Source organism: Vitis vinifera, chromosome 6 (genome assembly GCF_030704535.1).
Source record: "Vitis vinifera cultivar Pinot Noir 40024 chromosome 6, ASM3070453v1".
NCBI lineage: Eukaryota > Viridiplantae > Streptophyta > Magnoliopsida > Vitales > Vitaceae > Vitis > Vitis vinifera.
In genome coordinates, this window is record NC_081810.1 from 2,122,697 (window position 1) to 2,149,820 (window position 27,124).

Sequence of the window (27,124 nt, forward strand, 5' to 3'; positions counted from 1 at the left end):
AACCAACTAATAATGCACTCAACATGACACCCAATGTATGCTAAGGGCATTAAATAATATATTACTAACCTTAATTTTTTTTTAAATTTGAGATATTAAATTTTTTTAATGCCACAAAAGTTTTTATGGTTTTTAAAAAATCATTTTACTTTCAACATAATTTTTTAAGAATTCATATATTTTATATAGAATTTGTTACTGTCTTTTATTTTTAAAATGAGAAAATAAGAAGCTTATCCAAATAATCACTACATTACATCTTAATATAAATAGGCTAAGTTATTTTCATGACTAAATAATTTCCAACATCTATTTCTTAGATTATAAAAGAGAAAAAAAGAAAAAAAAATCCATGTCTTTCCAAGAAAAAACTTTTTCTTGTTTAGTATAAATACCCCTCAACTTGACGAAAAATAATGAAACATATCACTCCCAATGATCGCAACCATTGTGTGCATGACACATGTCCTCAATAAAAGCCATAGAACACTGTACTTGAACAACCCTTCTAAGAAAAACCCATTGGCAACTTTTTGTGACCAACGTTCATCCTCCCAATGCTCCCATCATAACCTAGGAACAGTAGTCACCGACCACAGAACAATTGTATGATTAGGGGTGTGTGGTAATGAAGGTGTGGTCACTTTCATTTACACCCAACAGCCATGGGGGTGTGAGGGCAAAACAAAAGACATGGCATTGCTGTAGCTGTCTTTATTCCAGCACAGGGAAGGGAATAAACAGCACAGTGAATGTACAAGCTAGCCCCAGCAAAGCATGGGTGTCCTTTTGGAAAGGAAGTGGCCAAGGCCACAGCCCCTTCATTTCTGTGGTACTAAAACACAACCAGTTTTTTCTTCCCAGAGTGAAAAAGCTGGTTGTCATGGGTGTGTGGAGCTTGTCCTCTTTGATTTGTTTTATTGAAGGGTGAGAGGATTCCAATTAGTTTTTGTGTTTAAATCCAAGTGTTACAATAATGTTCTTGATTGATGATGTTTTTGGCTTCATGGGTGTCCGCAAATGTAGGGTACTCAATGCCCTAAGTAAGCCTATTTTGTTCTTAAATTTTCCTTTTGTTTGGGTACATTGGTCTTGTAGAGGCCTAGGTGAAAAGGACAATATACCATCTTTTTGTATGGAATCTCACCTTTAATGGAAAAAAGAGTTTTTCAGAATGTATGGTTGAAATGGGCAGCAAGAGGATTGAAAAGATAATTGGCTTTGATGAATTCAAGTTATAAATACTATATCGTACTCACCCTAAATTTGGTATAGTTTTGATTTCTTGTATTGTATTTTCAAAGATTGATAAGTAGATGGTGTAAACCCTATGTGATAAATCTTCTCAAAATCTCAAAAATATCTTAAATTATTGCTATAAAGGTAGGTGACCGAGAATATCAATATTATGTTTGATTCCAATACCATCACAAATCTTCTCCAAATCTAAAAAATATCATGAATTATTGATACAAAGGTGGGTGACAAAGAATATTAATATTATGTTCGATTCTAATAAACATGATTTCAAATTAGATCGATTTCTTTTAGTTGATAAAAGGACCTATTAGACATTAAGACAAAATTTAGGATCGACATTATTTTATTTTATTTTTAAAAAAATGTTTAGGAGTTAAATTGAGAGACCGAGAAAAAAAAAATTGTATTGATTTTTCTAATTTACTATATTTATATATATTAAAATTTTCATTGCCTTTTAATGTTACTTATTTTCCTTTTATTATTGAATTATAAAATAAATTTTATTTCATAAACTGCTCTGGCTTGTATCTTACACTCGAATCTCTCTTTAGGTCAAGTTTCTTTACAAATATGGGAAAGTTTTTATTCCCTAGAAGGATCTCTCGTATCAATGGGCTGGCTATTGAATGGGCCCTTACCCAAGTTTGGATAGATATAGGGCCTGAGGTCCAAATATGGACTCTTAACACAATGGCAGTGGCCCATGGACTCGTACGCCCACAACCTAGTCTTAAGTATTCAAGTGGCCAGTTGACAACCAATCCTATTGGTTTATTTGTAGTACGCATGGATAGTGATCCGCGTGACACTACTCAAGAAACTATCAACCGTTGATTACCTCAACAATCCAGCGGTTGATATTTGCTCTCCAGAAACCAAAATTTTCAAAGCTCCCGCGCTTGCCCACCGTTCTTTGCTACAAATACACCCCTCCAAGGCCTGCATTTTCCATCATTCTAGAGCTGTGATTTTCTAGAGAAGCAATCTACATCAGATTTCTGAAGGAGTGAGATGGCTCGTACCAAGCAGACGGCTAGGAAGTCCACCGGAGGGAAGGCCCCGAGAAAGCAGTTAGCCACCAAGGCTGCTCGAAAGTCTGCGCCGGCCACGGGAGGGGTAAAGAAGCCCCACAGGTTCAGGCCAGGAACAGTGGCGTTGAGGGAGATCAGGAAGTACCAAAAGAGCACTGAACTCTTGATCAGAAAGCTACCGTTCCAGAGGCTGGTTAGGGAGATTGCTCAGGACTTCAAAACAGATCTGAGGTTCCAGAGCAGCGCTGTGGCTGCTCTCCAGGAGGCGGCCGAGGCGTACCTGGTTGGTCTCTTTGAGGATACCAACCTCTGCGCCATTCACGCCAAGAGAGTCACCATCATGCCTAAGGACATCCAGCTCGCTCGCAGAATCCGTGGCGAGAGGGCTTAGGCTAGCGTCTCGTGAAATCGAAGTTACCAGATCTAGGTTTTGTTCTCTAGATGTTTCTATTATGTGATCCGGTGATGGAGATGTAAATGTTATTGAAATCTAATGTTGAAATTGATTAAATTATTAATGTGTTTTTTTTTCTTTTCTTTTCTTCTCTGTTGAGGGGTCTGGTATTGCATTCTGGGCACCCATGACAGCTCAATTCTGATGTTATTTTTGAAGGGTGAGAAGTGAGGGAAAGGACTTGCATTTTCTTTCGTTTTCCTGGGAAATTGTTTTCTTAGGAACTAAAATTAAACATTGTGCTTGATAGAGGTACAAAGGTCAAGATAACTCTGGGTTTATGCACTTGAAAATGGTTTATTTGGGTACACGATTGGATAATCCCCTATTTGATCAAATTGAGTGGACGGCTTCATTGGACTCATAAATGCAGACCAGGGTGGCAATGCAAAATGCACTGCAAGGAACTAAGTTCCACTGAAATCTTCCAGGGTGAACCTAGTCCTCAGCTTCATTTCAATCATATTCAAGTTATATAGAAATGAAAAAAGACCCAACTACTGTATGTGTCATGGGGTGATGTTATAGAAAAAGACAGACTTTTTCCAAGTTCATATGATCAATGAAATTATATTTTGACATTGCTTGGAAGTGTTCTTGAAGCACATATATCATTGGACGGTTTCCTTTGTCATGCTGGAGGATTTCATGCCCCCCTTGCACCAAACTCAACAAGCCCATCTGGCCCTAGTTGATTAAAAATCCATGTGTGCAAAGATATTCGGCTAACTCTGGACATCTAGACTTTGCTCTGATCACAAAGGGCCTTCCTCTTTGCTTTGGCAATGGTCTCCTTGGCATGACTTATGCCTTTGGGAAATCACTAGCAGGGATGATTGCTGCACCATATATAATTAATTAGGAATCAGACTTCTGTTCATTCTCAAATGGGACAATCAGTAAAATATATCAATGACATTGGATGAGATTTCCGTGAAATGAATTTAACATGCTATCATCCAAGATCAATGAGGCATGCATTGGTTTATCCTATTCTCTGGAAACTACTTCCCATTTTGAAATAAGCATCTTTCCTCATTTGGCAGTTTTATACTCCAAAAGAAATACCCAATGGGTGGCATTAGTTTTCTCAAACTATTTTACTAGAGCATATCTGCATTCAATTAGAGATTGATTTCTACAAACGTGCACTTAGCTTCTTTATTTTCTACCCGCCCAAAAGAATAACTGGAAGAAAGGTAATGTTTCTTAAATACTATAACAATCCTACAAAAGAAATCTGCAGGCAGTGTCAAAACAGTGACTGGAACATGCTCAAGTGTTGCTAGTGTTTGGAAATACTTTGATTACTTTTAAGGCAAAAGTTGCTTTGTTTTTTCCACATGCATTTTAGTAAACACATTTGAAGAGAAGCAAAATCCAAAAAGCAGCTTATGTGAGTTACGAGGACTGGAAGCAGTTCAAAAAAGGCATGAAATAAAAGCATAACTGCTTTTGGAGAGAGAAGAAATGTACAAACCTTGGTTCCAGCTATGATGGTGCCATTGAGGGGATGAGTGGCACATGCAGTAACACCTTCAGACAAGGGAACAAACATGTTTTGTTTACACTGGTTTTTTACACCAGATAAGCTCTGCATATCCTCGCTATGGCAACAAAAGATGCAAGTAAGCAATAACTTTAAAATAAAAATTAACTATAAAAAACCATATCTCATCCATTCTTTTTTTTTTCTTTAAAGACTTAGACTTGGATCATAACACATATCCATTTAGTGGAATATGATGTGGCTTCCTCAGAACATAAAAGAATTAAACAAGACATAATTTCCAAGTACTCCTAGAGAAACCCAATGACCATTTAACATGTGCTTAAAATTGTAAATTGGGATTTAATGTCCTACCTGTACTCAACATGACAGGGAGAACTGGAGTCTGGATAGAAATCTAAAAGATGAATGCCATTATCTGATGACGATCCAACCGCATAGATCTGTATAAGAAGACATCACAGAGTAGAGTTACACTTTGGCCTCATGAGTGGGCTAATTATTTCGAGTCCTACAGAGTTGACCATGCGATATGAAATGATCTTTAACTTGAAAAGAGAATAAGATTGTGAAAAATATTGAAGCAATTCACCAAAACAATAGCACATGCCTCAGTATATAAGGTGCCTACACGAAATGTAGTTTCTAATGAACTTACAATATGATTCTGTCTCCATTGATCACCTTCTACTGAAACCAAAAGGTTCTCCAAAGAGTGAATTTTCCAACATTCATGAAGATTATAAAGTTTGTTCTTGCATTAGATGGCTTGCCAACTAATTCATTCTATTTCCTTTGTTAATTTTTCTCTGTAGGTCAAGAGTGTAAAGTTCTTTTTACAAGGTTTATAGAGATCTGATAGAGAAGGAAACTTCTAGGAGAACAGGAAAATAGAAGTTTATTTTAGGATTCAAGTTTGTGTGTCAACACTAAAATTAGAGATTTCCAAGCTCAGGATTTCAGACAAAAATATTTTTCCACACACAGAAAAGCATGCATATGCTAATCCACTTTGCCCACTAATTATTTGCATAATAAACATGAAACTACAAATTATGTTTGAAAAAGAATAATTTGTCTTTGTGCACATATTTTTCTAATTATCAATATTGAAAGACAATACACATGAAAGCATGCATAGAACCACATCCACTTTGACCACTCATTAATTGTAGGAACTCCTTGAGTTAGTTCCAAAATTCAACTAAAGTAAACAGATAGAATATTGTTTTACTGTAATGCTTATCATACTGGACAAGCCAAAGTTGAACGTTGCATGCTCTTCTTGGATGACAACCTATTTTTTCCCACTATTGTAGAATATGTGGATAGCCAAATGGACAATTTTCTAAAGTATTTAGGCAATTTTCATAAGCTCAATTGTCAAAGAATTCATGATGTTTAATACAAAAAATAAATAAATACATAAATAACACTAGGGGTTAGATGATGACATAATAAAACTAAGTTGAGTCCAGCCAAATCAAAGAATGAAATTTCTTACTGAATATGTTGGTAACCATGACGGTTTTCTGACATATGATACATCAGCTGAACTATTTGAGCCATTCCTAGTCCCTCAAGATAAACAAGAAATAAATAATTAGAAATTGAATACAAAGTGTTAAAGATTCCAATTACTATAAAATGCCACTTAAAAGGGTATTCAACTTTTCTTACAGCCAAGCTGGGGGAGGGCAATGAATATGTGTCACTTGAAAATTATGAATATCCAAAACACCTGACCTGTATTAAGTAATGAATGGTACATAATCAGAATAACAAGATTGGCAAAAGCACATCGTCTCACATCTGGATTAGGTTAAACACTTGTCAATTAAACAAAACTTAGAATGATCAACTGCTGTTAACTTAACCATACAGCACCTCATTAGTTCATTCTGTAGTCTCTATTGAATGTAACCATTACACTGTCTTCCTGTTTTAATTACACGCATAAAACCATCTCCTCTTCAATGCACAAACCACAGCAATTTAGTTAAATCTTTCCTCATCTTATCACCCACCGATGCTACCTCTAGGTTGCTGGCCAAGCATTCATTCTTAGCAGGTTTTGAATATCAATTTTAAGCATTATGTCTGGATTCAGAACTATGGGTATGCCAATGAATACATTAATACGGCAAGTAAAAAATGACTTCTATAGAAAAATTTTGGAAAAGTGATTTTTTAGTGTAAGTTGAGAAAATTTTTAGAAGATACAATAGCATAAATATAAGATTGAAATATTGCAGAAAAATAAACATATAATTACAAGCATGCAAATTTTAAAGGTTGAAATGTTCGCAGGGTAAATATAAAATATATCCGCAAATTAAAACACCATTTAATTGTTGAAATATCCACAGCTTAAACATCATTTACGTTAAAATATCCAAAAGAATTTACTACATTTTGTACCATCTCATGGGCAAACTCTTTCTAACATTCAAGTTGCAAAAAAGAAACTAAAAAAGCTTTCCAAGTCAATACTATGCTTTCTTTTTCTATTTTTATGAGCAGTAACATTTGTAATACTCCAAAGAATAGCATTACTTATTTACTGTAGGAAGGGAGTTTCTTTTAATTTTTTTCAACCAATCTCTCAATCTTTCATTAAAAAACTGGGTATAAGGATCACAGATATGAGATATGGGTGTCAATTCTCAAGTGGTCTTCAGTAGTTATTTATAATTAGAATCTTCAATTTTATATCATAGACATCCAAGTTTTATTTTAACATTTACACCTCTAGTCTAACTTCAAATAGTGTCCAAAAAGAATTCAAGAGGATGATGCTATTCCACAGAAATGGCATCTAAGTTTATGAACATGGTGAGTGCATAGTATGACCACACAAACCTGACCTTACAATAGACAATAAAAACAAGGACGAAAATGATGCCCGTAACATTGTTAAAGTTTTCAATCAGTAAAATGATGTTAATTAAGCTTATAACATTTCAAACCTGAGCTGTGAAATCAACGTCATGGGATTCATTAGAGAACAAACAATGGAAACCATTACTAGTGCAACAACTATGGCCAGTTTGCAAGAGGGGCAACCATAGTTCAGTCATTTGAAAGTTTCATTGAAGCAGTTTGTTCAAATCAAATGTAACCCATAAAAAGCAACTGAAAACAAATATCTTTGCAGTAATAGTAACAAATATTGTCAGGTTCGTCCCATTGTTGGCATTTGCAATCATGTTCCAATTATATGGAACAAACAAACACCAAAGCATGACTAAAGCATGCCAGTACCATTTTGTCTATTACCAATATTAAATGCCTAACCTTATTGCTTTTTCCATCCAATTTTGATTGAATTAAAGAATCATGCTTCCTTGCAATCAAGGTAACAACCAAAATTTAAGAATCGTGATCAATGCTTTGTACAAATTTTATCTTTCTTATGACGAGTTTTGTAAAAAAACCATGTTTACTATTGGTTTATCTAAACATCACACAACATATGGATCAGTAATGATATCTCAAAAGGAGAAGTGTTGATATTAATTCCCACAAAGAAGCAAGAAGAATCAGTAGATACATGAAAAACAAAGAGGAAGAAAGAAAGAAAAAAGAACACCACTGCATTTCTTTCCAAACCTACCAACCGTCATCAAGATGGAATGCCAATTGATATGGGCAAGATGGATCAAGATCTACTGAGTGTATTTCCTTTGAAATGATATCTGCTTGTGCCTGCAGAATAATGACTTGTCATAAAGTGTAAACCAAGGGTGTGCTAAAGTTGTCTTTATACAGAATGAGGCACTGTATTTGAAGACCCAGATCTTGGCACAGGAAGAAACAATGCAAACAATATAAGCACATAGAAAATTTCCAGAGGGGGATCAAACACCTACAATTCCTGTAAATCTACTGATCTTTTGAATTTGGGAAGTCAGAAGCATCTTTATAACATGACATTAAATAGTAAAGTTTAGCCTGTATACGTGTGCTATTCGCAGAAAAATAATTAACACCAATACGTGGGAATCCCCTCTAAGCAAGTCAAATGATGCTAAATTTTCCCCTGAAGTTAATCATTTATGACAATACCACTCCATTAGTATAAAATTATGTACAACCCACAGAACTTTGTCGTAATGATGCCAGATAATATCAATATATTTGTTCTTAAAAAAGGATTAAGAGAACTGCAAAAGAGTGAGAATTGATAACAATTAATATGACAAAACAACTGAGGCTTCCACTTCCCACCTACAATCCCTTCAGTCAAATTGTTTCACATGTGAAACTTGGGTGCGTATGGAAGTCAGGATGACAGCGAGCATAAAAACTTTGGTCAAATGACATTAACAATGACCAAAAATTTGGATATTTATCATTCCCATTTCACGGAAAACAAAGCCACTGACAAACATTGCATGTAGACTTTGAGAGCAGAAATGAACCTTTCCTTTGTAAATAAAGAAGATAGGCTATCTATGATGGCTAAGATACATTTTTATGATTACAAAGCATCCCCGACCCTATACTCACAAGGGATTGAGGCACAGGATTTATCCTAGTGGATCACATAACTGCTAGCAAACTGCATTATCTGATAAGCCCAAGCAGAGTTAAGCCTGAACCTTTGGTTCCTGAGCCATGGTCCAAAATCACTAAGCAGGGGAATTATAAAAAAGAAAAAAATTTGAAATTCATTTTCTAGAAAGGAACACATTTCAAAAGCCAAAATGGTATGAACATCTGAAGAACCCAATTTGTGTACTTCAAAAGTGATGGTACAAAAAGTGGGGGGCTGTGTTGAATTTGTTGGGGATATCGCTGCAATGCAATACATCAATAGCTAGTGAAGATAACTGAGAACGAAAGAAAATAGCAACAAAATTACTACATACATACACATACCTTCAAGGGCTCAATTTTCTCCAGCATTGATGCTAACTTTATAGATGCTAGAGGAGGATGATATACCTAAATCAACAAAAATTATAGATAACAAGAATAAAAAATTTAGTGCATTTACACAGGTAATTACGGAAAATAAATTCACTAATTATAAATAAGAGAGTATATTTATATATAAAGAAGTAATTTTGTTAATTACATCATATAATTTTTTATATAATCACTAAGTAATAGATTGTAGAAAAGTAAAAACATTCGATATGAGAATATATAATAGATATAATAGAAAGGTTCAGCTCATAACTTGGAATAAATGGACAAATTTAGTGATATGTGTGACTAAGTAACAAGGATGATAATAGGGGAACAGGTGTTCAACATAGCAATCTAAAAACAATGCATAGTAAGAGAAGGGCACTGGTGCCTGACAAAAGTAGTAAACATGACAAACACTTACATGGCTAACAATAACAGGATTCATATATGCTAATAAGGTTGTCATTGTTCTATTTTCAAATAGAAAGGAAAGGAGGCAGAATAATAATATGAAAAGTATAAATTAGCAGCCAATTACTGGACCTCTTTATGGCTTTGAAAAGCAGCAGATGTTCTTCCTCCACGAAGATCCCACATATATATAACCCCGAGTTTGCCAGCTCCAAAAATGATCTACAACAATTATATGAAAAATTTGTGTACTGAGGCTTTTTCAAGAGTGATAACAGAGAATATGCAGGGAAAGTTAGTATCTTAGGGGATAAAACCATGCAATTGCATCTGCATATTTCCATGTAATAAATGAAGTTTCAAAAGGTCACAAAAGAACATTCATTTTTTTCTTTTGTAGGCAAAGTAAAATATCTATTAAAAAAGGGGTGTCAAAAGAGTGACTCAAGGTATACAATACCTATACGCCCACTGCCAAAACGGTCAAAAGAAGAAAGGAAAACAACCAAACAAACGGGACTAAAACAACCTCGATAAGAGCCCAACCAATCAATAAAACTAACTAAAGTTAGAGGATAATCATCTATAAACAACTTTGCCTCTAACCAAGGGGAGTAAACAAAAGAATATTTTAGTCTCTAAATCGAAAGCATGCCATCATCAAAGGCCATTTTATTCCTTGCCTTCCATACCGTCCAAAAGATGTGTAAAGGAGCTGCTCTCCAAACCTTCTTGCAATTTTTCCCTACAAATGAACCATGCCAATTGAGAAGAGTCTCTCTAACCGACGAAGGAAGCACCTAGGACACCCAAACCAAAGAAAATAACATCTCCCACAAGACCATTGTTTTAGCATAGTGAATAAGAAGATGGTCTTGGTCTATAGTCTCTTCATTCTCATGGCACATAAAACATCTATTTACTAAGGCCTACCCTCTTTTTTGAACTAAATCCAAGGTTAAAGCTTTAACCCACATTGCCTCCCAAGCAAAGAAATTAATCTTAGGTTGCACCTACATGTTCCAAATGCGAAGAAGAGTCACCTGACTCTAAGACATTGTAAAGAGATTTGACCGAAAACTAGCCACTCTTCATTTTAGTCCAAAGCACTGTGTCCTCCACATCTCCACACACTCTCTTCCCATGCAACTGTACCAAAAAGCTTTTGACCACCTCCACCTCCCAATCATTAAAGGATCTAAAGAAGCAAGGATTCCATCCCCCCCTCAATCGAGAAGTCCTAAATATCCACCACCCACACCTCTTTAGAATCAAATAAAGCAAACAAGGATGGAAAAGAGACACACAAAGGAAAATCCCCACACCACTTATCCTTCCAAAATCTCACCCTCTGCCCATTACCTATTGAGAAAGAGATCCTAGTACTCATAAGATCCCAATCCTTCCTTATCCATTTCCACAACCCAACACAATACACCTCTGTCACCTCTTGAGAGCACCCCACTTTCTTCCCCATACTTCCCTCTAATCACTTGATTCCACAAAGCCCCTCACTCATTCGTAAACCGCCAATTCCATTTGCAAAGAAAAGCCTTATTGAGAGTGGAAAGACACTTGACCCCCAAACCCCTTTCTTTTTATCGAAGCACACAATCTCCCATCTTACTAAATATGGCTTCCACTCCAAATTCCCACCTCCTCAAAGGAAATCCCTCTGAATTCCCTCTAGCCTATGTCTAACTAAGCTTGGCAAGTGTTCTCCCATCTTACAAAAGAACATTCATATATTCAGGATCATCAGAAGAAAAATATAAAGTCAATATAGGGTGCGAAATCACATAATTAGCAAATTGGTAGACCAAATCTTCTAAAAACATTTTTTCCCCCATTGAGACTTATACCTAGAACATCCCACAAACTCTCCCAACCCTGTACCACTTGAGTCAGGCCTCGAAAACAGAATCGATACCAAAAATTCAAAACATTTGACTGATGTCCAAACGATGAAATATACCTAATGAAATGTTGGATCAAGCTTGTCTACAATCGAATTTGTCCAAACCCAAAGATTGTAGGAAGTGGAGACATGACTTAATTGTCCAATTCTTTTCTTCAATGCCATAGTATGCACAACATGAGCACTTCATTCATTTTGAAAAATTCATGTATACAGATTAAATAAGTACTGAAGGTAGTTTCCAAGACATTAAGAATGTTATTTCTATCGTCTTTCATCTGAGATTGTGTTTGAGTCTGAAAGCAGGAGGATTTGCACAAGTATCCAATGTCCAAGCCTATGTCATGTTGTGTCCAGAACGGTTTTGGAAAGGCTCTAAACATTGTACTACTAAGGTCTCTGATCACACTTCCAATCCCCATCTAACCTAGGTTACCTAAAGCACATCCATCAAAATTTAACTTAAACGAACCTACAAAAGGCAAAATCCATATAAAGTGTAAATCCCTATCTAACCCGTCCAACCTACATACCAAGTTCTAATCAAAGTGTAAAACACTACAAGGAATACACACAAAAGTAGTAGTAATAGAGGTCTAGAAAGAGGAATAAAAATAAATTAGACCCCAAATAGTATTTGAACTCCTCCAATTATTCTAAAGAGCCCTTACATTTCTCTCCCACCAAAATATCTAGATCAATGTGAGACAAGCAACATGTCAAAGTGCTCCGTCTCTGAGAGTACTACAGCTTAAAAAAATAGTCATCCTATCAGACACACTTTTGAAGGAGGCCCAAGGTCATCGGATAGTGTAAAAAAAAAAATGGTTTTGATACACCATTTCCTAAATACATAGTGTAACAGTCTAGACTAAGTGGTTCGTAAGGCCTCCTCACTTGTAGCAAGTTATTGATATTGATCTTGTTAGCCATTAGTCATACAAATAGGTAGGGATTCAGATTTCCAAACACACATGGAAAGAAAGAGATCTAAGTCACAAGTTTATATAGAGCTGAGAAGAAAGATTTTACAACAAATAAATTTGAGGGCGCCCATAACCAAGGTTTTACATCTAGAAAATAAGACAAATACACATGAATAAGAGAGAACATGAGAAATTCAATACCCTCATTTTTAAATTTGTAAGGTTATAAGGAAAATTAAAATTCTAAGATATAATGGAAGAAGAAAAATCGAGAATGGATGAAATAAGAGAGTTTCTAACTTTCACCACTTTGAAAAATTTTGGAAATTGAGAACAAAGTGGTTGGTATCCCCACCACAAGTCTTCCCAAAAAATGAATCTTAACACCATCACCCAATGGAAAGTAGGTGTGATTGGAAAGATCTAAGAAAACATGAGCAATAGCCTTCCTAGGCAACTCTATGACCACCTGATTGCAATTTTGGCACTTGATTGCAAGTAGGTATCCTTTGCTTAATTTACAAAAAGAATGAGGAATTTTGGCATAAACATTAAGTTCAATGTCCTGTAAAGAAGATTCCTAGTTTTCTGAATTACAATGGAATCTCTTTCCAAGTCTTCAACATGGGAAGGGGAATTAAATTTTATGCGTTTTGCTCAACAATATTCTAAGACTCCATCATTTGGCTATCTAGTAGATTGATGACACCCAAAAGCCTAGCTAAATTGATGAGAAACTAGAATTCAATTTCACAAGTTGTGATTTTTATACTCTGAGACTCCATTTTTTCGTTGTTTAGTAGATTGTTGACACTCAAAAGCATAGCCAAACTAGTAAAAACTAATGACTAAATCAAAAGGCAAAGAAAAAAGGTCCACCACTCCAAAGCAATAGGCCAAGAAGAAAAAACTACTCCACTCCAAAGCAATAGGCCAAGAAGAAAAAGGTACTCCACTTCAAAGCAATAGGCTAAGAAGAAAACAAGTACTCCAGTCCAAAACAATAGGCAAGAAGGAAAACAAGTTCCACTACATTGTAATTGGCTACAAAGCAAAAAATGCACAACTCATCAAAGTTTCCTTGCATGGAACATACTAATGAATGATTAGTCATTTTCTATGCTATAGCCAATTGTAGTTTTCAACAAATGCTATGGTAAGTGCATCTAGAAAGGTGTAAGAAAAAAAATATGCAGATTAACAAATAGAGAACATAATCAATACATTATTGTATCCAAGAAATGAACAAAAAGTTCATGCTTCGAGGAAATTCACAGTTAACTTTACATGTAAAAAAAACAGAAGGTTTTGTAGTAGTTGACCTGATTTTCTTCATTTAATTGGATACTATTAAGGGTGGTCCGGGAATTAGTTGTAAGCTCAAGACACGGAAAGTCACTCGCTCTTCTATCCCATAAATGGATTACACCACACATATCAGAAGCAAATAACCTATTAAAATGAGCCAATAAAATAGAAAAAACCAATTAGAAAAACTGACTAATTCAAAGTCAAAACTTAATGAAAGAAACAATAACCAATTTACAAAATAATAAATATAATCATATAATACTAAAAACAGTTTTCAACTATGACAGCAAAACTTTCACATTGTGTACATTAAAGGTTAACTATTTACTTTGGGTTGCATATTTGATTGCCTGCCAACTATGATACATGGCTCCTCCAACTTCACCAAGTGTACCTGTCTCAACATGACACGACTTGGGTGTCGTGAGACCCCTTCCTGGGCCTTCTTGTATTTTGAGTGGTTTTCCTTGCTTCTATCATAACCCTAATTAGTTTGAGGTTATGTATATGTAGACATATAGCCCTAAGAAAGCCATTCTATTTTGAACTGTATTCTTTCACCATAGAGCATAGTACAATTGTCATGACCCATGGACACACCTCAAGCAAGAACATCAAATCTGCGTGATTGTCTCTCTTCTTTTATTCTTTTGCTCCTTGTTGGTTTTCATCAACAATCACTTATTTTCCTACAACACTTTGTGAAGCAAGATGAAAGTTTGTGAATGAACAAATTTCTATTAAAATTCACCCATTCTAAGATCACTACCAAATCATTATGGACTTTCATTGCATTCATGCTCCAGGATTGGTAATTGAACTATGATGTGAGATCCAAAGAAGTTAGCATTCTTAGATTTCTTTTCAGTTCATGTTTTTCCTTTTTTTGAATGAGATATGTTTTCCCCCCACAAACTCCACCATTCTAGCCTAAAAAAAAAATGAGCTTTTCCCTATCAAAGGCTTGCATGTTGTACTAACCTTGAATCATCAGTTGAAGTAAAAGCTATGTCAGATAAGCCTTTATGTGCATTGACAGTATGTCTCTTTTGCAAAACCTACAATAACACCAAGAGATATGTCATAAAGCATTAAAGTGATATTTTTCATAAAATACTAATAAGGAGAAAAGTGCAACAATTAATCTAAAGAAGGTCATCACAAACTCAAGAAACATGTTCATTACTCTTTGGTATGTTGTCCTCTTCCCATTAGATGCAAGATCATGAAATAGTGGCATGAGAACACTAAGAAGTACATTTCATAAAGCATTAACATCATATTTTTCATAGAATACTTTGTCCACTCCTTCCTGTTTGCAAATGTGCTTCTGCCCAAGACTAATGCTACTCTAGGAAGATTTGATAATTAGCAAAAGGGCATTGTATACTTCTTTAGATAAACAATATGCACATTCGATTATGTGCATGCCGGGTGAAAAGTGAAAACAAGAAACAGAAGCGCATTTGTCAAAAATAGGGGATGGATCCAGAGCAAAGGAAATGCCAAAGAAGGTTATTAGAAAGAACTTGAGAAGATCACAAAAAATGCTCAATAAGTGCCCATGAGTTAGGGACTAGGACACTAGAAGCATTTACAATCTAGACAAGGCTTACAAGCTCCAAAATGAAGGCATGGTTTGTGCTGTTCTGAAAGTATCCCTAAAAGTTCCCTAAGATAATGCTTCTTAATTTCTTTAGAAGGCCTCTGCTCATGAGTTGATCAACACATACATATCTGAACAATTCACATTTCCATTCAAGTATAATTGACAAAAAATGCTCAAAATTCAACAACTCATGCTATTTTGGTAGAAAAGAAACAAAATCACACGTCATTTTCGTTAGAAAAAGAGTTAAATGGCATGAATGCAAATATATGATCAAAGGTTGATCTTTGACCAAAAGCAATAAATCAATCACTTCAGTCTACCAAAGTAATGAAGACCTTTTATCCCTAAAAGGGGCACCCGTTAGTGAAATAACAAATTGGCCAGCAGCCCCTCATTCAATTCTATGGTTGAACCCAAGAAATTGGCATATCATCCTAATTCCTAAAATTGCACTCACTACTCTTTTTTCCATAACGAAAACCACTCCACATATCAAATAGCAGACTGTCAAGTGGGATAAAAGAACAGAATTATAGGTGATTAGCAGGGTGTGGGCAGGGCATTACATGATGATGATTTGATAGTAAGTACAAAGGTTTATGCAATAGTTGTGGTGGCTTGGATGGCAGTGTCTGCCTCCATGGTGGTAGTGATTAGATTTAATAATATCACAAAGTACAATTTATTGAAGTAGTAATAACAGTTCTGATACAGCATTATTGTCCATACAATTCCAAGCCTTAACGAAAATATAATTAGGACCAAAATCCTTTGTCATCTTCACATTTCCAACTCTAAATCTAACCTGAACAAAATTATCAGTCGCATAAAAGTAAGGTTTGGTTGATTAACATGCTACTTATGAAACTGACATTTTAGAAAATGTCACTAGGGATGTGGACAATAAAATTACCAACCAACTATTTCCGAGGCTTGATGGAATGATATTAGGTTCAAAAGCCTATGCTATTTTAATCTTTCCATCTATGTTTGAAAGCTGCAATATTATTAGTCATACAAATAAAGTGAGGTTTGGTGGGGTTTGATTGATTAATATAGCTACATATGAAACTGACATTTAAGAAAATGTCACTAGGGATGTGACAATAAAATTATCAACCAACTATTTCCAAGGCTTGATGAATGTTATTAGGTTCAAAAGCCTCTGCTATGTTAATCTTTCCGTCTATGTTTGAAAGCTGCAATATTATTAATCACACAAATAAAGTGAGGTTTGGTCAATGAACGTGCTACAAGTGAAATGCAATTAAGAGTAAATGGCTCCATTTAAAATTGTGTAAATGTGAATTTGGGAGTCTAGAGAAGACAATCACTACATATTACATCGAAAGAGAAACCACTGTGGTAAAGGCATATAAAAAGTGATAAATAGGATAAGAAACTTACTTCAACTGGTTCAGAAGAGATGTAACCAACATCAAAAATCAGTACTTCATTACTTTTCATAGATGTGCACGCAACCTGAAGAAGTAAAGAAAGAAACAATACATTACCCAGATCTGATTAAGATGTTAAAACACCAAGCACATCAAAATATATGAAATCAACCAGAACATGTATTCAAACACATAAGTAAAGGATTCCAAACTAGAAGCGTCAGCAAAGATTAAAAATGCCCAAGTGCATCTCCATGTTTCACTTTATAGAAACTGCTGGATGCAACAAACTCAATTATTGTTATCCAGGTTTTGTAATGGTCCAACATTCCATCTGCTACATTGAAAGTTTCATCCTAAGGCATGATGACAGAAGGGAGTACCCTTCACATCCTTAATAAAAGTTTAGGGGAGAAATGTCAGCTTTTTGCAGAGAGAAATAAATAATATAGGTGGATGTGAGGCAATTATAGACCAGGAATCTTTTCGCCAAGCCAATGCAGATGGCTGTTATCAGATGCGACTTTGGATTAAACATGCCCACACTAAAGGGTGACCTGAATGAAAAATAAATGAAAAGAGAAGAAAACTCTCAATAAGAAACTAGTGTTGTAATGGAAAACCTCTCTGATGATATACAGGTATAACATATATCTCTTTATAATTAAAACATGTTTGTAAAACTCAAGGATCAAAGAAGGTTAAAAGTGTCAAAAACAAGGCCAGCCAACTTTGTCGCAAACTTCTCTATGTTAACTTCTCAAAACATTTCAATTTAAGAAGCTAGATAATAAGAAATGCAATAAGAGAGACACTTGAATCTTTGATAAGGATAGAGATTGAGAATTATAGAAGAGCAGAATCTTATAATTGCTAACCCACAAATAAGAAATTGCTAGCTCAGGGAGTTGTTGATAGTTAGAAGGAAAGCATTCCGATTTCAATTTGCCAATTTTTTACTACCATTCTAACAATTACAAAAAATTTAACATATATTAACCTATTTATGTGAAATTTCAAAGAGAATCCATTTCTTGGTCAAGTAAGGGCTAATCCACTCAAACAATAAAAGTGACAAAATACAGTTTCAAGACTTTATGGTTCATAAAAATGGAACTTTGAGGCCAAAATCCTCCACAACTACTGATGGCAAGCACATATTGAAATTAGAGCAACATATGTCAGAGAAATTATTCTAAGCAATTGTAGACATCAAAAATTTTAGGGGATTAAATTACCACTAAATTGATCATCAAAATTGTGACTATTTAGTTCAACAAAATTTAGGCTTGACAAGTGATGGATCAAACACATTGGACAGATGACATGTATTCAAAATGTGACATGTGGCAAAATTTGGAAGGCTACAAAATTAAGTCTTGTAAATAAAATCAAATCAAACAATTGAAGTCAAAAGAGAATTAGAAATAAATATTCTCTTGTTGGCAAATTTCCAAAGGAAACAAATCTTTCCATTGAAGTCAAAAGAGAATTAAAAATAAATATTCTCTCATTGGAAAATTCCCTTAAGGAATGAAACAAGTTACTAAAATCAAATAATCAAATTCTTTGAATTAAGTAACTAAATCTTGTGGGTTCCAAATTTAATTATCTAATTTCACTTATAAATAATAGTGACTTCCGTCAATGAAAAGGATCAGCAAAACGAATTCATGTGAGAAAAGAAGTTTCACAAAGAGGAAAAGTCTTCACAAAATCTCTCTGCAAGTATGAGAAATGGCAAAAGTACTACATACATGTTCTTCGCCATTCAACAAATTCATTCAGGAAAAAACCACTCTATGCCCTCAATTGATCTTCAACTCCAAGAAAACACTTTCGTTGTTGTGCTTTGAATTGTGATCAAAGTGATTGAATTAGAGGAAATATTCTTTTGTAGAGAATATAACCACAAAGATTGTACCCCACAATTAATCACTTTCATACAAATTTTTATTCGCATTATTTTTCCCATAGTTTTGCTAATTTTGCAGGACCACGAAATTTGTGTGTACAGTAATTATCTTAAGATAGGGAAAAACAAAATGGAAGCGAATCCAACCTCGTCTTGGTTAGCAAGGTTCCAACGAACTACATCAAGTTGATGATCTGTAGAAAGATGCAGCAAATGTCTTGTTTCACCTTCTTCCAAGCCTACAAACACCTAAAACACATCAACCTAGAAAATAGATAGGAGTACTAAATGGATCAATTGAAGAAAGTAAACAATTATTTTGCAGAGATACAGCATAATATAGAAATTAAAAAAATTACCATATTAAAAACTAAAAACCTATTGTTATACTTGATATGCATTTGAACGTGGAGAAGTGAAAAAGCTGCAAATAAGAACCCATTTTTCTGAGTCCCAATATATGAACAGAACTAGAATTCATAGGCAAAGTCATCATTTATGGTTAGGTATTCCACCAGACTTCAGTATGATTAATATCTTAAAATTTGGTCATACATAAGATTCAGTAATTCATCACCATCTAGTTAGTTTGTATTCTTAGACAATATTTTCATTCACTAAGTAGGGTATTCATCCTCATACATTTTAAACACACAGAGTAACTTGTCATAGAGCATAAATCTAACATGGAAAAGAACTTCTGACAGAAAATCTCTAAAGGCCAATTGAATTGACAAAATGTTTTGATTTTTAGTGATGACAAAGTGAGACTAAAACCATAGTGTTTGACAACCCTTTCCAGTGAGAATTTCATGATGCGGTTTCTTATTTTTTTTCTTTCTCCCTTTTTTTCTCCATTTCTTCTTTTTTTCACGAAAAAAGTAAAGTAAAGAAAGAAGAAAAGTTACATATCAGAAACAATGGCTCAATTGTGTGAGAAATTTCAGCCCTGTAATGGTTCCAAAATATCCAGCTGAAGTTAGTCCTTTCGAAAACTAAGAGGATTAGTCTAAGTCACAGCTAAGAAGACAGTTTATGAATCCCCAAGCCTAACTGATGCAGGAGCTGGTACCGCAAGATCCATAAACCTTTGTTTACAAGTTTGTACTCTCAAACCCAGTTTGGGAGAGCTTCTTCAAAACCAAAAGCAGCATTTGAAGGTCAAACGCAACTTAAGGATATTTAGATGATACTGTCAAATGTGGGCATCACACTTCCTAATATGATTTATCTAAGTTTTAGAAAAACAGTGAGTTCTGGCTTTTCCCCAAATCTGATGAGGGAAGCAGACTTTTATGTGGTTAAATTTTTTAGAAAGTCAATATTATCCTTACTTTTTATAAAGGCATATTTAAAATATAGTTCCCAAACACAAAATCAATCACATAGCAAAAATAGGTACTTCTACATTTACTTCAACTACTAAAAACTTAGGTTAAATACTATCCTAATAGGCCCTTAACTTGCCCCCCATGGAGTCATGGGGAGGAATAAGTAGATCCTAAATAGCACATGTATGGGCTGACATCAAAAGCTTCATCTAAGTCTCAATGTTGTAATGACTGGATTTGAAAGCAGAAAGTTACTTATTAGTAGTCCTAAAATATAAATAAGTACTTTGAAATTCAAAAAGGCGTACTATTTCAAATTTCAAAAATACAACTATTTTCATTTTATTTTCTATCATAAATAAACAATTCATTTCATTGAATCACATAAGAATTTTGAAGGATGAATTATCCTTCACCCAAAAAAAAAAAAGGAACAATCACCAAAAAAACCCCTCCCCAGAGAGAGCAACACTGAATGAAAAACCCAGCACACAGAGGTAAAGATATCCTATAAAACCATCGTACTGTGACACCTCATGCTTAGCTAGGCGAATCTATCCCATTAACCGAGCAGGAAATCCCAGTGAAAGAGCACCCAAAAACTGAAGCTATTGACAATTTAGATGCAACCACCCATTAAAGTTTCATAGACCTCATTTTTCCTTTAACACCCAATAAATGACAATAACAGAATCCCCCTTCACCAAGAGATTGGACAGCCAAAAAGATATAGCCTAGAGCAATCACTCCAAAACATAGTACTGTTTACACAGGTCTTGAAGATTTTAAGGATCCCAACACTTATTTGATGATATGATCATAGTGACACAGATGATAACCACAATGATGATGACAGTAAAGGAACCATAATCACAACTTCAGTGTCAAGTGATTATTGAGTAACATTTTACTCAAGGGTTAAAAAGGCCAAATTTTTCAGTAGTCAAATCCAAGTAAACCAAGCATCAATTAAGCATTAGGAAGAATGCCAAGGGACAAAGCATATGAAGGATAATAGTATCAATTGCAAGGAAGGAAATAGAACAGAACATTTACTCCAGTGATGCATATCATCATCCTATATATCAATAAAGACATCAGAAAATAATGATAATTGCTATCTCAAAGTCAATTTTTTTTTTTTTTGCATCTGGATTTTACTTTGAGGAGCAATATTACAGCAGGATCTTTGCATCTGGATTTTGTTTTGCAAGTGGCTTTTCTCAGAATGGAAATGGAAAGAAAGAAAAATGTTTGAAATGCTGATTGCAGGGTCCAAACATGCACAGGCTAGCTCACTTTGTAATGAGTTAGCAGGAGGAGAAAGAGGCCTTCTACAAAACAGTGCAGCGCCACAATGGTACAGCACACAGCAATTTCCACATATGAGAGAAAGTGGTAAACCCAAGCTCTATCACCTCACTTCTCAAATGGCCATTTCAACCTGTTAAAGTTCTCCAAATGAGAAAGGATAAGCATGCTCACTTCTTTTTCTTACTGAAACCAAAACGTGACTGCTTTGGCTTGTGCAAGTCACACTTCACCACTCAAGTTGACCAAATCCAAACCTAAGACATAGCAGGAGATTGCATTAGCTGAATGCATAATCTCCCATGGCCTATTATTCCAGCAGCCAACAGTAAACATCAATATTTGGCTCTGCATAAAACCCCTCGTAGACATGAATGTTGTTTCTCATATGTGTTATATTGAATTACCAATTTTCCTAAAAGCTTAAGCTTGTAGGATTTGGGCCCACAATGTGTATCATGCACTCTAATATCATCCCTCACGTTTAGCCTCCTATTGTTGGGCTTACATGTGGGCTTGATAAATTGGATAAATAAACATGCAAGGGTGAGGTTCAAACACTTGAGCTCCCACTAAACCAGACTTTGATACTATACTGAACTACCAATTTCCCAAAAGCTTAAGCTTGTAAGATTTAGGCTCACAATGCATATCATGCACTCTAATGGTTACCACTAGCTTCCATGCAATGTGGTTGACATTTTGAAATTATCAAGTCAAAAGCATATACATATCAACCCTGCTTACAGCAAATCCTACTAGAGCTTAAATATAATGTACTTGACTTTGTTAGGAACCATGTGCAAACAAACCATATAGACTGCACCAGCATAGAAACTTACATGTTGATATTTCGATAGTCTGACAATAAAGACTTTCAAAGTCATGCACTGTTAAGCACCCCAACTTTGTCACAGAAGCCAAGTATATTCCCTAAAAGAATGTAAAAGACGAGACCAAAATATAAATGGCAGAACCTGAAGCAAAAAATTAAAGCAACAAATAAAATGTCATCTAGAACAACAAGAGGATGACAATGAGAAGGCTTTAAGGAAATAAATATCTGATCCACAGCATCGCTATTGCCTAAAACATTGGCAATGGATTCCAAAAAAAAAAAATACAACACACACGCACAAACACACAATGGCATTTCAATCAGAACTTAGAAGTGCATTCAGCTCCTTTTTTAAATCACAAAAGCTGACCTAACTCAATAGGGAAAACATAACATAAATATACAAAAGTACATGTACATAAAAGGTGCCCAGAAGAAAAAGATATGTGTGTAGTACACGTACATAAAAGGTGCCAAACAGAAAAAGAGGAGTGCGTGCAATCCACATTTTATTTTGCCACACACACTCAATGACATTCCAGTTAGAACTTAGAAGTTCATTTAGCTCCTTTCTTTAATCACAAAAGCCGACCTAATTCAATAGGGAAAACATATAATTTTATTTTTTGGTAGGCCAATAACAAGTACATGCAAATAAAAGGTACCTCACAGAAAAAGAAGGGTACAATCCACATTTTATTTCAACACCCTCCAGTGATTTTAGCACCTTCAACTTGGATCAAATTATTCATCCATACCACTCATGCATTGATCTTCATTGAACACAGCCAAATCATCCTACGTTATCTTTCATCAATGTTGGTGCCACCTCCAACTTCTGACAAATGCATTTGTTCTTTATCATATCTTTTCTTGTATTATCACTCATCCTTCTTAACACCATCATCCCAACTAGAATCACTTTTTGAACATGTGCTAACCACCAACAGTCCCAGGAGTAAATCAGAGCTGGCCTTATAGCAGTCTTATTAATTTTTTTCCTTTCTTCTATAATTGCATGATATTGCAAAAGGATTTAACAATTCTTCACTGCAGCTATCGATTAATGGCATAGCTAAGTACTTATACTCGGTACCCAAATGATACAGAAATATAATAATCAAGCCCCTCGGGTAAGAGGGAAAAAAAAGATAAAAATCATGATTGTAAAGGTCATGATTCTTCAAAAAAATGTTTTGGAACTCACCTTGGAGTCAAATTCTAGTGCAGAGATGCCCTGCCTGAAAAGGAATCATGATGAGAAATTTCTTGTACATCGAACAAATAATATGCTCATAAGAAAAATGGCACATCTGCAAAACAAAAAAAAAAAAGAGGAAAGAAAAGCGAAAACAACACCAAACACACAGAAGTACTAAGCATAGACCTTAAAAAGTCTTGGAAAGTTATGACCAATAATAAGCATTAACCGTTAGACCTTTTTAAGAAACATTCAAAACTCATAGTTCAACACTATTATAACTCCGATGGTAAATGGTGTACACTAAACAGTACAAACCAGAACAGAAGAGGAGTTCAGGAAACAATTCTTCACATTTGCTATCATTTTGCTTCTTCAGCTATTTGCTCTTGGTCTGGGATGCCTATGGTTTTCCTTCTCTTGGGGATTCTTCCAAAGTCTGCAAACTGAGGGTTGGCCCTAAGGGAATTTTTTGTCCTATATGCTGCTTTAAGTAACCTTTGGAAGGAGAGAAACGGGTGCAGATAAATACATGGAGATTATAAAATTCCTTGTGGTAACTGAGTTCCTTTTCTTCCTGCTTTAAGAAAGGTTTCTATAAGATGATTAAATGATGATTATAACCTTTTCCTAGGTGCATTCCTTACTGCTTTGTTGCTTTGCTCATGTTTGGATAGGTTGATAAATTAGTCCATCTAAGGTTCTCTAATAAAATTTTGTAGTAAGCAAAACAAATTATCGGTAAAAAGACAAGTTTCAAAATCAATTTTGATTTCAACCTTCATAAATTTCTATTACTCATACCACAAAAAAAAAAACCCAAGTAAACCTTGAGTGGTGTACTTAAACATGTAAACTTTTATATGGTGTTCGGATGCTGCACCAAATGTATAAAACCTTTCCCATTAGGATCTAAGTGTAATCTAATAACCTGCATGAAGAGCTATACCAAATGCTGGTCCCACCAAGCAGTATCCTAGAAGAGATGAGTTGGTTACAAGTAAACAACTGATATTTTTGCAGAGAGTGGCTTCTCTCACAGCTTCCTGCACATTTACATCCGACTTGAAACTTTTACTATTGCACTGGAGCCCCTAACAATTTCCATGATTAGCTTATGAGCCATTTTATCATTTTCAACCAGAAAATGTCCAAAAGTAAGATACTTCTATTTTTTATCATATTTAGCAACAACAAACTTCCACACAATGACATGGAAACAAAACAAATAAACACATATATACACCATCTCCTTGGAATAACAACATGATCATTATATTTAGCATCTCTTGACCAAAATGCCTGTACTATGAAAAAAAGGATAAAGGAATAAATATATAAAAATCCATTGAAATAGATGGTAACAAAAGGAGAAATTAGCCAATGAATCAAGGTTTATGGAGAGAACACTGACTTTCTAATTGGTACTTGAAGATCCATATACATGCCATTAGCAATCCGATTCATCTGTACAACAGATTTCAAACTTTCAATTCAACTCAATATATAACACAATTAAAATCCTATTTGGTTGATGAGAAATAATAGGACAAGAAAGAAACTATATTAAAATCCTTAAGCTTAGATTTTAATTATTTAGGACTCAGAATTACAAAAATTTCCATAAGATTGAGCCTAATATACGACTTGTTTTCTTGAGTTGAGCTTTTATTTGTTTATATATGTAAGTACACACCTATGCACATGTACATATACAAGTTTGAATTGAATTTATCTTGGTGTCAAGCTCCTGAATCCTTATTGTTCCACCCCTCACTAACATTCTCTACAATCCACATTTTGCAAAGCTCAATGTTAACTTAAATACTATTATCATGTTCTGCATGCTGAATATCAAGCTTATCAGAGATTAAGAGCTTGGAGTTTTATTTTAAATTTTATTTTATTTTTAATAAATTAAATACAAGTTATGGAATCACGCTTCCTAGTACCTGATCAATGAAGTATTTAGCATGCTTGATGAACATGGTAGAGGTATTCAATTAGATGGTTTGAGAAAACATGACTCCAACAAAAGTTATCAAGGCAAATAATAGCATGGAGATCTACATCGAAAGACTCGGTATGTGTGTGTGTGCACATGCTTGCGCAAGTGTATGTACAGATCCCTTTTCCATTTCTTCCAAAAACAAAGCAACAAAAGTGGGTAATGAAATATGCGGAAAAAACAACTTAAGAAATTCACATACATGAGTTTGGCATTGGACTCCGTTGATATGATACAAATGTGCAAACGCCCCAATCTTTCCACAACACAAAAAAAAAAAAAGGTCAGAGTTCAATATTTCATGCATCATAGTTGAAATTTAAACAAGACAGAAACAAAAATAGTATGAATGAATAATTAAACACTTGCCCTTTTGTTTGGTTGCTGAGAAAACATAGAAAATGTTCCATAAACCAATGACCTGTTTAGTGATGAAAACAAGAGCTATTTCTGTTTAAAAAAAAATATGAAAATGACCCAATAAAAAGTTCAATAGGTTGTTTTATAATACAGTTTTTGGAAGAAAAAAATTACTATAAATGGGTTTATTTTCACCAAAAAAACCTCAGATAATCATTTTCAGTGCAAGAATAAGAACAATTTTATATAACTATTTTTATTTCCAGCAATGAAACTGACAGGCACGACCAAATTTTTTGTTAAACTGGCCACATTTTAGAAGACACAACAAATATTTGACCTGTCACAAAAATTTGAGAAATTCTTTCTCAAAAGCAGTTTTTAAAACCACCTAATACAACAAACACATTTCCTGCACCAATTCCCCTTTTTCCATTTTCAAAGACAAAATCATTCCCCTTTATTCTCACCAAACTTTCAAGTCCTCAATGACCTTTCTCATTTTCAGAAACAGGGCATATTTGAAAGCACCAATCTCAAAAACTTCAGTTTCCTTCCCTTCCCTTCCCTTCCCTCACTTTCTCAGCAACCAGATAGAAAATTGTAGAAACAAACAAAAACTCACCTCAGAATAGGATTGCATCAAAAGACCAGAAATGTCGTGCCTGTACCTGGACTCGAACCTTCCATTCAACTCAATAGCGCTTCGCTTCCATCGATGCCTACAGGCAAAACAATCCATCTGGTTCAACCCAAAGCAAAGAACAAAACATAAAAGGCAAAAAAAAAATGGAGAGAATTTTACCTCCGAATCGGTCTAAGGCTATCACGCGATGGCTGAAGAGGAACCACGTATCGATCCATGAACAGTTAACGAGACAGAGGTTTAGGGTTCTTGGGAAGAAGAGAGAGATTGGGAAGTATAGACGATAGAGAGAGCTTGATGGGGCTTCCCGCCTTTTTTCTTGCTAACTTACGCAGGGTTCTTGCGGCGCATAATAGTGGCAAGCCGGTCTTATCTGGCCTTGAAAAGATTAAAATTTTGAAATTCTAATTAAGAATTTTTGTCAATTTAAATGTAACAAATATTAATTGAATTTTAAGCCAAGACAAATATCACATTTGGATTTCATCATTTCAAATCCCAAATTTGATCTATTTGTAACTTCCCCCAAAAACAAACAGTTGTGAATTAATCTTTTTCTAGGCTCGCTTTGCCCAACTTTCCTTCTTTGAATTCCATTTTTTTTTCTATTAGAATAAAATAAAATTCTTTTTCTATTTATATTAATGAATGTTTCTTCTCAAAAAACACATAATTTGTGAAAGCTTCGGCCAAACCAAACCGCCAATCCTCACTTTCAAGGCGTCGCATTATGAAATCGATGACTTTATAATTTCTAATTC

General features: G+C 34.7%; 2 protein-coding genes across 2 annotated transcripts; one reads left to right on the forward strand and one right to left on the reverse strand.

Annotated features, from left to right (window-relative positions):
• The first annotated feature begins 2,139 nt into the window (after positions 1-2,139).
• On the forward strand, positions 2,140-2,808 carry LOC100253546 (histone H3.2). Its single transcript, XM_002285526.5, has one exon. It carries the CDS (start codon positions 2,275-2,277, stop codon positions 2,683-2,685), a length of 411 nt encoding a protein of 136 aa, XP_002285562.1. The 5' UTR covers positions 2,140-2,274; the 3' UTR covers positions 2,686-2,808.
• Positions 2,809-3,304: 496 nt separating this feature from the next.
• On the reverse strand, positions 3,305-27,092 carry LOC100243206 (uncharacterized). Its single transcript, XM_002282973.4, has 18 exons — positions 26,523-27,092; positions 26,343-26,439; positions 25,560-25,613; positions 24,764-24,816; positions 23,356-23,389; positions 22,153-22,243; positions 18,816-18,907; positions 16,764-16,838; positions 14,726-14,802; positions 13,756-13,885; positions 9,722-9,811; positions 9,143-9,208; positions 7,875-7,966; positions 5,939-6,004; positions 5,763-5,829; positions 4,613-4,701; positions 4,229-4,355; positions 3,305-3,587 (listed from the first exon to the last, which is right to left on the reverse strand). Exons 1-18 carry the CDS (start codon positions 26,579-26,581, stop codon positions 3,504-3,506), a joined length of 1,443 nt encoding a protein of 480 aa, XP_002283009.2. The 5' UTR covers positions 26,582-27,092; the 3' UTR covers positions 3,305-3,503.
• Between the last annotated feature and the right edge of the window lie 32 nt (positions 27,093-27,124).

Bases quoted from the DNA above. Each gene is read 5' to 3' on its own strand.
- LOC100253546 (XM_002285526.5), top strand. From the start codon at position 2,275: ATGGCTCGTACCAAGCAGACGGCTAGGAAGTCCACCGGAGGGAAGGCC.
- LOC100243206 (XM_002282973.4), bottom strand. From the start codon at position 26,581: ATGGATCGATACGTGGTTCCTCTTCAGCCATCGCGTGATAGCCTTAGA. The intron at 4,702-5,762 runs GTAAGAAATTTC...CTTCTTATACAG, and splicing joins CATGGTTACCAACATATTCA to ATCTATGCGGTTGGATCGTC. The intron at 4,356-4,612 runs GTAGGACATTAA...TTGTTGCCATAG, and splicing joins CCCTGTCATGTTGAGTACAG to CGAGGATATGCAGAGCTTAT.